Source organism: Natrix helvetica, assembly GCF_964273705.1.
Source record: "Natrix helvetica genome assembly, chromosome: 6".
NCBI classification, from domain to species: Eukaryota; Metazoa; Chordata; class Lepidosauria; order Squamata; family Natricidae; genus Natrix; species Natrix helvetica.
In genome coordinates this window covers 22,828,137-22,844,396 of record NC_138553.1, presented here as the reverse complement: position 1 = coordinate 22,844,396, position 16,260 = coordinate 22,828,137, and the positions used below count along the sequence as shown (strand labels likewise).

General features: G+C 41.5%; 1 protein-coding gene across 3 annotated transcripts in view; it reads left to right on the top strand.

Annotated features, from left to right (window-relative positions):
• IGF1 (insulin like growth factor 1) overlaps positions 1–16,260 on the top strand; it is a 70,356-nt gene that overhangs the window by 52,303 nt on the left and 1,793 nt on the right. For all 3 annotated transcript variants that reach the window (XM_081956854.1, XM_081956853.1, XM_081956855.1), the window contains exon 4: positions 6,640–6,695. In XM_081956854.1, coding sequence (XP_081812980.1) covers positions 6,640–6,695 — 56 coding nt within the window. The remainder of the gene's footprint in view (positions 1–6,639; positions 6,696–16,260) is intronic.

Below are 16,260 nucleotides of genomic sequence, written 5' to 3'. Positions count from 1 at the left end.
GGCATATGTTTGCCCAGTACCAGAAATCCAAATTTGATATCTATGGGCAGCCTTCATTTCCAAAATACTGTAGTCTTCCAATATTAAATAGAAATGGAACAGAAGACACTAGAGGAAGAGAGCCATAGATATAACTGTATATTCCACATCTCTTTATCTCATCTTTGTCTTTGCCTTCTTTTTTTATTTCTCTATTAGTAGCTGCTGATAAATGACCAATTTTATTTTGAAACATCCTGGTTGATTGCAGCAGTTCCCCACTTTTTTAAAATTAGCCACATTATTTCCACATTCCTATCTAGCTTTCTTTCTTCTATCCCAAAAGACTTGATACTCTTGCTGAGAAATAAGTCATTGGGTACTTCAGATTTGTTGCCCTCTGCTTATGATTTACTCTCTAAGGTAGGGGTGTCAAACAGATGTGCCCCCCTGGGGTTCTCAGATCTGGCCACAGGGCTGCCCTGGAAACAGCAATAGACCGGCTCGCGGTGTCTCTGCCAGCAAAAATGGAGCTCGGAAGGGCCATGGACAGCAGCCAAGCTGAACACACCCACTCTGCCCCCCCCCGAGGTCAAATACAACACCGATGTGGCCCTCAATGAAATCGAGTTTGAAACCCCTGATCTAAGGATGGTTTATATCAGGGATGGGTTCCGGCTTCTTTTACTGCCACTTCACTCAGGGCTGCGCTTCGGGTAGGCACGCTTGATGCATGCTACGCACGCATGCGCAGAAGTAAAAAGTTCTGCATGCGCAGAAGCAAAACACAAGATGGCGGCACTTATGGCGGTGCCGATAGAACTGGTTCGGGTGCATGGCCATCCGAATTACGACCTACTCGGCCAAACCATTCCGAACCGGTAGGAACCCACCTCTGGTTTATATGTGTGTTGGTGTCATATTTTGTGTATACGTGATGCTGCTTTAGCTACTTAATGGCTTGTACTCATCCTTAAACTTTGCAAAGGATAGTTTACTAAAAGTCTCTAGTCCCAACTAACTTTCATGAACTTTGTTGTCCATTTTTGTATGTCCACCACCCTTTTCTCCATGTTTATGAATGCCTGTGGTTGACCAATGTGTGACACTGAATGCTGGACTAGAAGGGACATAGGCTGATCCAACTCCTAGTACTCTCTGTTCTTATGTTCTTTTCTTGGGCTTCTCTCCAATGTAGTCATCTCAAACTTAGTCTCAGTAAAATCAGTGGGATTTACTTCTGCTGCCTACACTTGGGGGGGTTAAGCATTGATCTTACAACTGATTTTTATCTGAACATTTTAGAGTCAGTTTTACTTTTTAACTTTTTCCCAGGTTTTAGAGTGGCCCAGAATTTAAATTAGTAAAATAATAAATTGGCTTCTTTTAGCATTCTTTCAAATTCATGAGGCTTCAGATTTGGCCTTTAGGGCTGTTTGGCTACCCTTATAATAAGGCTTTGCTTATTAGTTGGGGTGCAAGGAGATCTTATTATGGAAATCAACTGATGGCATAAAACCAAGGTCAGAAGGGACTGTGGTCTGTTAATACTATTAGCAGATAGTCTGATCAGAATAATGCCAGAAAACAAGCCAGATGCAAACCGTCTCAGGTATTCATGTTAGTCAGAAACAGGCTTAATTAGACCAAAGTCACTTTTTTATTTTGCTTCTTTCTTCATTCTAATTACTCGTTGCTTTCTATTCCAGAGAGCGCTCAAACTGACTCACCAATTTAATAAAAGGCAATAACATTTCTTTAAAAGGGGGAAAGTTAAAATATTAATTGAAATGATTGATAAATTGTTTAAAAATTAAAAAGGTGACAAAACAGCTGCCACTGTACAATATTTTTAATCACTGAAAGAGTGAAGATAAAACACCTAAAGGACTTCATTCCATTAAGTGGGAGTGATTTATTTATTAAACTTATATGCCCCCCATTTTGTCAAAAGCAACTAATATAGGTGAAAATTCTCTCCTAAGTGCTAAAAAGAAATAATTTAATTTGTATAATCAGATTTTAAGCAGTGCTCTAAAAGTTAATATCAACACCTTAATGTGCCTAGTAAGCATATGGTAAAAAGTGAAGATATTTCAGTTCAGAGTTAACATGATGTCTGTATTTTCTTCGCCTTCTGCAAACTAGGTGCTATATTATGTACCAATTTAAACTTCTGCATGTTTTGAAGGACAGCCCCAGATGAATCATGTTGCAGTGTCAAAACTGAAGATAACCAAGGCAAAGATCAAATAAAGCACTGGATAAAATAAAGCACATTTGCTAAATTTATATTAAACCTTTCCATCAGGAATATAGTGATACGTAGCATTCTCTCTTTCTTTTTTTCCCCACAACAAGACTCTGGGGTAGGTTGGGGTGAGAGAACATTGCCCAGTGAACTTCTATAGTTGAGGTAGGCTTCAACTTAGATCTCTTTAATTCTGGCCCAGCACCTTAACTATTATATTACACTGACTTTTACGTTATTAGTGGCTAACACATAATGCTTTGTCAGGTTAAGATTAGATTCTCCAAAGAATACCATTCAAACTCAATACAGTGTTATTGCTGGACTCACGTTGGTCAGATCATTTCACAAATTAAACTTGTTATAACTTTGTCAGAAAGTTTGTTGTACAAGATTTTCCATTGCAGACCAAAATAGCTGCAGCTAAACAACCAGGAGATTGGCATAGTTTCAAAGGAACCATTTTTCTACACATTTTCAACTAATCCTCAACTATCTATCCAGAAATGGGAGAATCATATCTAATAGTATTGATTTTGGAGCATAGCAGCTTGAAATCTTTCACGTACTGTAAGTGGTTTTTAAATGCAACTCTAACAAACAACTCCCAGTCTATGGTCAAGGAATATTGGTGGGTAAGATTAGAAGAAAATTCAAGGTGAACTGGACTTAGATCTCTTGTGGGAACACAGGGACATATGACTGATGATGAGATTGACCCATCTAGTCATCTCCTACATATACTAGATTCATGTTGGAAGCATGATCCACCTACCAAGGTGCTTCCAGGTAGAAAGGATTAGCCAGAGATATCACCATTGCCTATGGGACACCTGAAGGGATACCTTTAATGTCCCTATTATTTTCCCACTGAAATGGTACCTATCTATCTATTTTGCATTTTCATGCTTTTAAACTGCTAGATAGCCAGGAGCTGGGATAAATTGATGGGGGTTTATTCCATCACGTGGCTCACGCTCTTGAGTTTTGAACTGCTGAGCTGTTGACCTTTCAATGGTCTTCTGACTCAGCATCCTAACCATGTGAGCCACCGCAGCCTCCACTTCCTAGTCTCATTCCTTAGGACAAGAGTAGGAAGTTCTCTTTCACATTGTTGGCAATATCTGGTAGCCCCCCATCCCCACCCCCAGGGCTTTATTTCTGTTCTATGGCCTTCTACAGTCTTAGATTGCAATCTGGGAGTCAGAATAGGACTGAACCTCTCCTACGGCAGCGACTCACCCGAGCTCCTTGGTATACCGAGGAGTTGAGGGTGATGAAGCGCCATAGGAGACGTCTAGAGAGCAGGTGGAGATCCTCACGCTCCGAGTCTGATCGAACACAGGTAAGAGCCTATTTACGGACTTACCTTGTGGCATTGAGAGCGGCCAAACGTAGACATTGTGCCGCTCTTATTGCGTCCGCGGATAACCGCCCTGCCGCCCTGTTCAGGGTGACCCGCTCCCTCTTGTCACAGAGGACGCGGGAGGCACCCTTGCAGGGAAGAGCAGAGGAGTTTGGGGAATATCTGCAGGACAAAGTCGCTCAGATCCGGAGCGGATGGGCCCCCTCCAGTGGACCAGACGAGCCGTTAACAGTGAGTCTTGTGAGACCATTCTGGGAGGAGTTTGACTCTGTTGCCCCCGAGGATTTGGACAGGTTGCGTGGACGGTTGCGACCCACCACATGTTCAATGGACCCGTGTCCCTCCTGGCTGGTACTGGCATCCTGGGAGGTGACATGAGGCTGGCTTCTGGGCCTGGTGAACGCCTCATTGGGTGAGGGATCCTTACCAACTGCCTTGAAAGAGGCGGTGGTGAGGCCCTTACTCAAGAGGCCTTCACTTGACCCAACGGAGCTAGCTAATTACCGTCCAGTCTCCAACCTTCCCTTTCTAGCGAAGGTTGTTGAGAATGTGGTGGCACAGCAATTTCCGCGACACCTTGACGAATCCGAATATCTAGACCCATGCCAGTCCGGCTTCCGACCCGGGCACAGCACAGAGACAGCCTTGGTCGCGTTGGTTGATGATCTCTGGAGGGCCAGAGATAGAGGTTGTTCCTCTATCCTGGTCCTATTAGACCTCTCGGCGGCTTTTGATACCATCGACCATGGTATCCTATTGCGCCGGTTGGAGGGGATGGGAGTCGGAGGCACCGTTTTGCGGTGGTTCGGCTCCTACCTCTCCGACCGGACGCAATGTGTGTTGACAGGGGGGCAGAGGTCGACCCTGAGGCCACTCACTTGATGATACTCAGCTGTACATCTCAACCCCAAACCACCCCAACGAGGCTGTCGAAGTGATGTCCCGGTGTTTGGAAGCCGTCGGGGTCTGGATGGGGGACAACAGACTCAAACTCAACCCCTCCAAGACTGAGTGGCTGTGGCTACCGGCACCTCGGTTCAGCCAGCTGACCCCATCGCTGGCCAGAGGGGGCGAACAATTGCCCCCTGTGGAACGGGCGCGCAATTTGGGCGTCCTCCTAGATGCCCGGCTGTCAATGGATGACCATGTGGCAGCCGTGGCAAGGGGGGCGTTCCGCCAGGTTCGCCTGGTGCGCCAATTGCGCCCCCTTCTGGACCGGGATGCCCTACGCACGGTCACTCATGCACTGGTGACGTCTCGCCTGGACTACTGCAACGCTCTCTACATGGGGCTTCCCTTGGGACGCGTCCGAAGACTGCAGCTAGTCCAGAACGCAGCCGCGCGGGCTGTCATGGGGAGTACTAAGTACTCCCACGTAACACCACTCCTGCGCGAGCTGCACTGGCTGCCTGTGGTTTTTCGGGTGCGTTTCAAGGTTTTGATCACCATCTTTAAAGCGCTCCATGGCACAGGACCTAGCTACCTGCGGGATCGCATCTCTCCACACACATCCCTGCGGCCAATCCGCTCTCACAGGGAGGGACTTCTCCTGGTGCCGTCCACTAGGCAATGCCAACGGGCGGCGCCAAGGAGTAGGGCCTTCTCTGTGATGGGCCCAACCCTCTGGAATGATCTCCCCCCCGACATTAGAACTACCACCGACCTCCGCTCCTTCCGACAAAAATTGAAGACACACCTGTTCCGATTGGCTGGCCTGGCATAATCATAACTGCTACCTCCTGGCAAACATATTTTAATCTGGTATTGTAGGGAATTGTTTTTTAAAATTTAATTTTATGGGATATTTGTTGGGGTTTTAAATTATTTACTCAGCTGTACAGTTCTTTAAACCTTTTATCCTCCTTCGTATCTATTTATCTATTTATCTATATAATAATTTTAATTGCTTAATTTTACAATTATTTAGATGTTGTATTTCTAATATGAACTGTACACCGCCCCGAGTCCCTTTCGGGAGAGGGGGCGGTCTATAAGCGCTCAGTAAATAAATAAATAAATAAATAAATAAATAAATAAATAAATAAATAAATAAATAAATAATGAAACTGGCATTCCGGAACGTGTCCTTCTTTGCAAATTCTGATTTAAATCTTGATGTGTTTCCAAATACAATAAATTACCTTTGAAAAATTGGGAGTTGACACAGTTTAGCCATACAGCCAAATAATGGGAAAAGATCTATATAGTCAAACTCTACCAAGGAAGCTGCTTCCAGTTAGTATATATTTATGTATGTATGTATGTATGTATGTATGTATGTATGTATGTATGTATGTATGTATGTATGCATGCATGCATGTATTTATTTATTCTCATATTTATACAGCCATTCATCTCACAAAAGCAACTCTGCATGGCAAACAACAATAAAATGAAAAGTGGGGGGGGACCTAAATATAAAAATTAACATTAAAAGAAAAATGTTATAAAAACAAAATGTTGTACAGCACAATTCCCAAACTTGAAGCAATGCAGTTCCACTACATCTTCCATAGATCCAAGCCCATAACTGAAAAGCAAAATTTCTACAATAGATAAACTTACGGTTTCACGATTAAGGCTTTCTGTTTAGCATGAAATATCCTACTCAACCAATGCAAAATTTGTCATAGTATCAATGATAGTAAGGAATTTTAATGCAAATGAGTATATTTTTGAAACTTCAGACAAAAAGCTGTCTATTGTGAAATGTTATACACCGAAAGGTGTACATAAAGGGCAATTTTATTCAATAGAGACTGTATCTAGAAAAGCCATATGTATTCTAGGGAAAATACCCATGAAAGGAAACAGAATGGTTTGTTCTAAATCTTTGTTTTATTAACTTGCAGGAAAATGATGGAAGAGAATTTTAAGTATTTAAATATGGACTGGATTTCAATTGGGCCACATACCCCTACTTGATATAAACTAGCTTCTCATCGTTCCATTCAAAAAATAGGAAGAGAACTATTGCAGCATTCAGTGAGACGAAGATTGTCAACCACTCTCACTTACACAATAATATGTCTTTTATTTTCAGGAAGGGCACTTGAAGAACACAAGTAGAGGAAACACAGGAAACAAGAACTACAGAATGTAAGAAAATTCCGTCCATAAGAGTGAAGAATGAATGTGCCACCTGCAGAATACTTTGCTGTAAATAGTCAGACATTGGACAAAGCTACAGTTCAATAAGTTTAATGAATTCTCCACTAATGGGCATTCTCTCTAGGAACAATGCAAGTAAACATTCCAACAAAAAAAGCCAACTCAGTGCTCAGATGTTTCTGAAACTGGTAGATTGCTACTGTAATTGTTCACTTCCTGCAATAAAATGTGCCACACACCAGTATGTACAAAAACTGTACATGCTTCACATAGACCCAATCCCACACCTCTTAAAAGCCTTCTGCCCTCAAAGGCAGCAGCCAATGCAAAAACCTTTAGTGGACTCAATTGCACTAAATTAATTTATGAACCCTGCTGTGGGAGTCACTCGCCAGCCTTATCTAAGTGGAGTTTATTTTTTTATTTTTTACTTTTTTAAAATATTTGTACTTCTAGATAAGCAACAGATTGTTTGCCTTGCAGTGTCTGATAACACTGTTTGATTTCCCCTCCATATTTGCACAGTTTGGAATTCCCAGTAGCGACAGCAGTAAAGTTAACACGTTCATTTCACTACTGTTGTGGCTTTTTAACAGCACACGTGTGTCAGTGGTGGGTCTCAAAATTTTTTAGAACCTCTTCTGTAGGTTGTGGCCTGCTTTGTGGGAGTGGCTTGCCAGCCATGTGACTTGTAAAATGTGGTGAAACTCACTTAACAACGCTCTTGCTTAGCAACCAAAATGTTGGCTCAGAAACTCTGGCATTTGAAGCACGCAAGTCTTAAAGCTGTCAAGTTACAAGACCCTTGCTTTAAGACTTGTGGACTTCAACTCCCAGAATTCCTCCTCCAGTCATGTTGGCTCAGGAACTCTGGCATTGAAGTGTGCAAGTCTTAAAGCTGTCAAGTTACAAGACCCTTGAACCCCTAACCCTTCAGAAAAAACCCCCAGGAGTGTTCAAACTTGACAGCTTTAAGACTTGTGGACTTCAACTCTCAGAATTCCTCCTCTCACTCTTCATCTTGATGATGGGCGGGGAGAGGGAACTGGAACCGGTTCTAAACGGCACTGTAGATTTGTAGAACCTCTTCTATAGAAGAGGTTAGAACTGGCAGGAACCCACCCCTGACATGTGTTCATCTCACTCAGAGATCCTTATATGTTCCAGGATCCACAGAGAGTTCTTACATAGGTGCAAAACATAATTTTATTCCATTGAGGATGTTACTATTCATATTTCATCCTTATGCCAAGCTGTCTTTGGCCACTGAAATTAATAGAACAACTTGCATATATTGGAACTCCCTGTGCAAACTCCCACATCTAAAGCAAGCTTCTGGGTCTAGGTTTTAAGATAGCCATTCCCCTGCATAACAGATGAAAATAGACATACCCATATTTTTCGGAGTATAAAACGCACCTTTTTCCCACAAAAAAGAGGCTGAAAATCTGGGTGCGTCTTATACACTGAATACAGCATTTTTTGCCTCCCAAAACCCCGCTCCCTTCTACCAAAATGGCCATGCATTGTCTTTAGGAGGCTTCCAAAGTGCTCCTGGGGGCTGGGGAGGGTAGGAATGAGAGAATGAATGGGCCGGTTTTTGCTCAATTGTGCCCCCCCAGACCCCAGGACCACTCTATAAGCCTCCTAAAGGCTATGCATGCCCCCCCTTTTTTTTTTTACAAAAAAGCAGGCCCATTTTTGCAAAAAAAATGGGCCGTTTTTGCTCATTTCTGAGGGGGCCACCCCCGAGGAGCACTCTACAAGCCTCCTAGAGGCTATTCGTGTCCTTTTTTTTGGAAAAAATGGGCCTGTTTTCGTTGAAAAACAGGGCCATTTTTGGGAGGTCTGCAGAGTGCAAAAACTTTTTTTTTTAAAATTCGTCTCTTTAAAATCTTGGCACGTGTTATACTCCGGAAAATATGGTATATGCAATTTGAAGAATATAATAATTTTTATCGAGATAAGCTGAGAGCTCATATGAGCTCTCTTAAATTCTCAGTGACTCTTTCAGATAACTTATTAACAATATAAACAAATGTCTTTTTCTTCCCTATAAGGCAATATGTAGAAATTTAGCCTGTTAATCATACACATATAATCAACAGTATGTAAAAAAAAAAATCTCTTTAATGGTACAATGGTGCTATTCTGTAGCTTGCTTTATGAAAGGTCTTACCAAAACAGTAAGAGGTACAAGCAAAGTAGCACATTTGAAATGAGTTGGAAAAAATGGCAAAGATGAGATAGAAGCGTTTGTTAAAAGATGCACGATTGATTTAAGGTTTCTAATTCATTAAAACATTAATATCAAAGAGTAATACCGGTACTCGGCTTACAACCGTTTATTTAGTGACTGTTCAAAGTTACAATGGCACTGGAAAAAGTGACTTGTGACCAATGGTGAAATTCAATTTTTTTTTTACTACCGGTTCTGTGGGTGTGGCTTGGTGGGAGTGGCAGGGGAAGGATACTGCAAAATCTCCATCCCCATCCCACTCTGGGACCAGCCAAAGGTCGTATACGCTGGTTCTCCGAACTACTCTAAATTTCCACTATTGGTTCTCCAGAACCTGTCGGAACCTGCTGGATTTCACCCCCGCTTGTGACCCTTATGACTATTGCAGCCGCCCTGTGGTCACATGATCAATATCCAGACACTTGGCAACTTGCATGTATTGATGACAGTTGCAGTCTCCCTGAGTCATGTGATCACCTTTTGCAACCTTCTGACAAGGAAAGTCAATGCCCGGTTCACTTAACAACTTTGGCAAGAAAGGTTGTAAAATGGGGCAAACCTTACTTAACAACTGTCTCACTTAACAATAGAAATTATGGGCTCAGTTGTGGTTGATAGTCAATTACCTGTACTAATAGCTAATAGAAGGGACATCTACGATTCATGGTACCGTGAAAAAGCTAAGATTTTATCTTTAAAAGCACCTTTGAAAAGATTGGTCCTTTTCAGCAACAAGGAGGAAAAGCAGAAGTGAATTCCCAAAACTCTTAAAACTAGCGTGGTTGTGATAGAAAAAAAGAAGACTGCAGTATACTGTAGCTTGACTTCCTTTGTCATAAGAAAACAGCCCTCCACTATTCTCCCTAAGATAGCAGCATTCAACCTAGTGCATTTATATGGCAATACACTCAGGAATTTTAGTTTAGGGCAAGTCAGAATCAAATATTAGCCACTGAATTTAACTTAATTTCAACCAACGATATTTTAAAACCTTAGAACCGAAAAGAAATTTGGAGAGACTACGGTCTTCCGCAGGGATCTCCAACCTGCAAAGCAAAGCTGGCTGAGGAATTCTGGGAGCTGAAATCCTCCAGGCTTAAAGTTGCTAAGGTTGGAAACCCCCGGTGTACGGAGTCCTCAATTCAGGATGCAGCCCTAGAAAGTGATCATGAAGTTGATGCCTAAATGCACAGAGGGCAAAAGTGAAATAGGTGGCAAATTTTGCTTTACTTGTTACTGTTTTTGGTTAACAATGCAAAGTGGTGCTATTGTTCTGCTTGAGAAAGTACTTGAATAACAAAGACATAGAACAAAACATAAATATGTTTTTTTTAATAAGCCAATTGCACATATAGAGATTGTACGTAAAATTGAAATATGTTTTTAGCCATAACTTTTCAACTTTTTATGATTATAAAAAGGAAAGATTTTATGAACTGAGAGGCTAGCCTAATTTGAAACAAGAAAATTAAATTAAATTTGGAATGAATACTACCGCTACGTATATTGACTCTTAGGAGATAAAGGATGATATTAAGCAAATTCTTAACTTCCATTTGTTGCAATGGACATGGTATAGATCTGACTTATCTGGGATAATTAGATATTGCACTGCAAAAAATACTGCTTTAGGTCCCAAACCAGCACATAAAGTGTGAGTAGAGCTTCAAGTATGGAATTTCTTCTCTGGAAGATAGCAGAAGGACTTGAATCTACTCTTTATTGTCCTTGAGCAGGGGGCTGGACTAGAAGACCTCCAAGATACTTTCCAACTCTGTTATTATGTTATTCTGATCACACTTACATAGGCCTATGAATTATCAAGATGATTTCACAATGAAATGTTTTCGGCTGACACCACATCTATGCGTCTCTCAGTCCTGAAAAAGATTATATGGAAATCCACTTCAAGCAGGGACACATAAGGAAAGAAAGGGACAGCTCTATGAGAAAAAGTTGAAAATGTATGGCTAATATTTTATGGGACCTAAGTTATGTATGCTTGTGTGTTTGTGTGAGTGCAAATGCCTGTATATTGATCCATGTATATGATTTAAAATGGTAATTTCCATAAACTTTATCTCGTGGGGAAAAAATAATATTTTAATTTCCAGGGTTGTTCTTTTTTGAATGAAAGTTAACCCAATTAGAGATTATTTGAGTCTAAGCAGGGAAATGCTTTTGTATAAAATATAAGCATTTATTCATTTTGAAAACTACTTTTAAAGCAGAAGTCCCATCCCACTGATTTGGGACCAAGACCTTTTATATGAAATGTGACTATACATTTATATAGGACTGCTCTCTTCATCTGGAAATAAATTGAAAAACTCATTAAACAAACAAGTAAATGAACCAACAAACTGACTCCTCTTTTAAAAATAGCACTACTTCTATGCAAAACTATGCCATATATATTTTAAAGATTATTTAAACAGACATTCTATTGTTTTGGTTGCAAATAGGCACTCTAATGTAAATGCCTGTGGGTTTAGGGATTATTTTTAAAAAGGGGATCAGGTATTTTTTATTTTTGTCAAAATGTTTTAGTTATATAATAAGTCACAAATCCCCCTTTGTGAATTTTTTGCAGAAATAACTTACTTCAGTTAAATCATATTCAGTAAATCATACACATCACATTTTGCTCTTGAAAGACAAGCAACTCTGTCTTCAGACCATGTTCATTTTTATTTTATCACATTTTTGCTCATCACCACACTACAAGCTTTACCTTTGTTCAAATACAGCATCTTATGGTCATTTTAATTCGATTTTGTACATGAAGGAAGTTATAAGATTACCTGAAACTTGGCTACAAATAATACAATAGAGAGATACTACTCTGTAAAATAGTGATGGCGAACCTATGGCACGCGTGCCACAGGTGGCACGCGGAGCCATTTGTCAGGGCACGCAAGGCGCTGCCCTGTCAGCTGGCCAACACGCATGCGCGCGCTGGCCAGCTGAGTTCACCCTTTTTTAAAGCCATTTTTTGCCCTCCCCAGGCTCCAGAGGCTTTATAGGAGCCTGGGGAGGGCGAAAAGAGCCTCCCCGCCACCCCCGGAGGCCCTCCGGAGGCTTCAGGGACTGTCCGGAGGCTTCCCTGAAGCCTTCCGAATGATTAAAATGACCATCCGAGCAAACCAGAAGTCACTTCCAGTTTGCTCGGAGGGTGTTTTTGAGCGCTCCGAAGGCGTCAGGGAAGCCTCCGGACGGTCCCTGAAGCCTTCGAAACGCTTAAAACGACCCTCCGAGCAAACCGGAAGTCACTTCCGGTTTGCTCTGAGGGTCGATTTGAGCGTTCCGAAGGCTTCAGGGAAGCCTCCGGACAATCCCTGAAGCCTCCGGAGGGCCTCCAGGGGGTGGGGGAGGCTCTTTTCGCCCTCCCCAGGCTCCTATAAAGCCTCTGAAGCCTGGAGAGGGTGAAAAAAGCATGCAAAATGGGGGGGGGGTCGAGCGTTGTGCACGCATGCACACTGGGGGGTCACGCATTGCATTATGGGTGCGGCAGCCTGCACACGACCCCCCTGCACTCCTCTCACTTGTGGCACGTGAGCCAAAAAAGGTTCGCCATCGCTGATATAAAACAACAGTGGACAATCTTCTCATTTGGCTGGAAGATCTAAGGGTAGATATGGATAGATCATCTCTCCTGATTCCTTTCTATTCAAGTAAATTGCAGCTAAGAACTAGTAGCTACCTCTTACTGAACGTGGATTTCAATTTAGTTGCAATTAAATTTAGCTGACTTGGGACCGTAGCAATAGCGATAGACTTATATACTGCTTCATAGTGATTTTACAGCCCTCTCTAAGCTGTTTACAGAGTCAGCATATTTCCCCCAACAATCTGGGTCCTCATTTTACCCACCTTGGAAGGATGGAAAGCTGAGTCAACCCTGGGATTGATTCAGTGAGATTTGAACTGCCGAACTGCAGCTAGGAGTCAGCTGAAATAGCCTGCAGTACGGCACTCTAACCCCTGCACCATCTTGGATAGATTTTCATAGGTGTGAAGATAGGATTATGGAAGTGACATTGCCCATAAGAAAACACATTTTTTAATGCTACAAGTTGTCCTTACTACTGACCTTAATTGGGGCCTGACTTCCACCACTAAGTGAAGCAATCATTGTACAAAACATCTTATGACCATGCTACTTAGTGATTACAGTTCCAGTTGGGGTTATTAGGTAAGGACTGAATTGTCCTTTTCCTAAATTGTACTTAAGCAAAGACCTCATGACTCTCCTGCTCCGCCACACTCATTTCTGCTTTAGTTTCCCCCATCTGCCTTTCTCTTCCCCATCCCTGCCCTTTTGCACTCTGCTCACCACTGGAAGATCTCATGAAGGGGCAGCAGCGCCTCGGCCCCAACTGTAGGAGGAGAAAGATATTGAAGGTCAGCTGTGTGTGGCAGGAGTAGGTGACAGCGGGGGAGAAAAGGGGCAGAGGTAGGCAAGTTGAGGGATTTGTTTGTTAAGCGTAGGCAGGCTGCAAGTGCTCAGATTTTGATCATATGATCATGGGGTTAATGTGTTGCAATAGCCGTACCTTTGAGGACCAGTCAGAACTACCACTTGTTCAGCTTTATCATAAGTTTGCACGCTTGCTGAAGAAATGGTTGTTAAGTGAGGACTACCAGCATTGCTTATTATTCCCCTTTAGCTTTCATTCTTTTTCTGGGCCCGTGATGGCGAACCTATGGCACGAGTGCCAGAGGGGGCACGTAGAGCCTTCTCTGCTGGCATGCAAGCCATCACCCTAAGTCAGATCTCCGTGGTGTTTCTCTCTGAGCTTCTGTTTCCCTGCAAATGATGAAACAGAAGCTCCCGAAAGAAATAGATCTTACCTCTTGCCGTGCTGCCAGTGTTGGGATGGCCCTCCTCCCACCAGCCAACTGGCCTTTGGGTCTCTGCTGCGCATGCGTGCATGTCCGTACATACACCCATGCATGTCTGTGCATGCCTGCGCATGTGCACATTTGCACATGTCTGTCCGTGCATATGCATGCAGAAACATGTTCACACACAGAGACACCTTTCAGTTTGGGCATGTGGACGCAGTTTGGGCACTCGGTGTCTAAAAGGTTCTCCATCACTGTCCTGGGCCAAGGACAGATATTTCCAAAACACCATCCTACAGATGCTAATATAATTTTCTAAGAAAATGTATTTGGCATGTCAGTTTCACACTTTTACAGAATTACTTCTTAGATATAAAAAGTTTGTTGAAAAATGAAACAGGGCTCTGTGAGGACTACATTTGTTGGAAATAAAGAATTCATCCCCTTATAGGAGAGAAGCAGATATCACGTGGTCACACTACAGGTTAAAAGTTACAAGAGGACAAGACAGCAAAATATACACTGGCAGAGCTCACTTAACAACTGCACTGTTTAGCAATTGCTTCAGGTTACTACAGCATTAAAACGGTCGTTTTATCATCAGTCCTAGTATTTACAAACATTACAGTTTCTTCTCTGCCCATTTTTATGTCTGCATATTGAATTCCCTACCATTTTAAATTACTCTTCTTTTTTCCAAAAAGGGGTTTGTTCATTGTCTCTTTTATTGGGTGTCTAGCTTGCCACACAGGACACCTCCAACATGTATTTTAAAATTTGCCATAGTTAACTGTCTATGGAGAGTCTCAGTCATTCGGGTCATGGTTGTCCCAAAGGTGCTTTTTCAAGAGACAACTGAACTTTCTGGTTTTTCTTCGAAGATGTTTCGCTTCTCATCCAAGAAGCTTTTTCAGCTCTTCCAGAAGAAGAAGAAGAAGAAGCTTCTTGGATGAGAAGCGAAACGTCTTCAAAGAAAAACAAGAAATTCCAGTTGCCTCTTGAAAAAGCACCTTTGGGACTGCCATAGTTAACATACATAACCCTTGAGCCGTAATATGAAGAGTAGAAAATCCTTAGCATTCAAAACACTATATGATTGTAGCACCTATTGTTGTTGACCATTAGCCAGGATAATGTTTTACCCTTAGTCTGGATGCAGAGAATGACATAACAAGGAGTGGAACTATAATTTCAGTGCTTACCTATTTATACAGAAATCAACTACACAGCCATGCAAAATTTAGGAAAAGTGCCTGACTGCAGTGACATCTTGTTAGAAACGAAGAGGACAATTTGTCTTAAGCTTCTAGTGTAATGTGATCTCATATCAATCAGTAATACTAAATCCATATATTGATGAAGCCATTAGAAGCTGTATAAGTGGCTACCTTGGCTATAGCAACCCTTTTGCATGTGTATTTTCCCAGCAAAATTACTACTGTACTTGTGCAGTTTGCTCATGCTTAGAGATCAGTACAATAAACTGCCATGAACCCTTGTTTAAATAGAAAAAAGAGGGGGAAAGATCTATAAATAAATAATGATTGTTGTGTCTAACTACAAATCCCACTGAATTCAGAAATATTTAATTGTGACTATCCACCTATAATATATCCAATCCCCTATTTATTTACTTTACCGTACGGCACCAATATCATATTCACTATTTTCCTGCAATAGTGTCATTAACTTGGGCTAAATTCCAATACGAACAATATAGAATATTTTTTTCACAGAATATTTTTGCTACTCTGCTATATTTGCCACTTATTTTCTGCTGTACTGCATAGTGGAGTGTTGATACTGCGCAACTAAACATCAGTATCAATGAACTTTCTAAATAGACTTATTTAATGAGTGTTTGCCTATTACAGGACATCTAAAGATGAAACTAAAAAAATTAATAGAAAAAAACACTGAGGAAATAACTGAAATATATGAAAGAAGGGTGGGTGCTTTCTTAAATGAACTGATGGAAGTATCTACTTTAGTCTTTTTTGGATAAAATTTCATTTACTAAAACAATCTAGTGAAATATTATTCAAAAGAGGCTGAGTCTCTTAAGTCAATTAAATAAATGTATTTAGTGTAAAAGCTGATCCATATCAGCACTAAATGACAATTTGGCAACTTCAGTATATTAATCTCTTTGTGTGTCAATACCTTGCAAATTACGGGGCATTCCCTAGATGGGGGGGGGGGCAGGGGGAAAGAGGGAGTTGTATAGTATTTAAGTATTTTCTGCATCCCAGGAAATTCCATCCAGAAAAGTGGTTTGTGCATTGCAATCTATGCCTCTGTTGGTTAATTATTTTTTGTTCAAAACTTGAGAAGGAAAAAAAGCAACACATCAATGCTGTTTGTTTACAATGTTTTGCTCTGCAAGTATAACAATAGCGTTTAGTTATTATACCAATTGGAAGATTTCTCTGCTAGGCTTTGGGTTTGGAAGAAAAACTCCCTTCA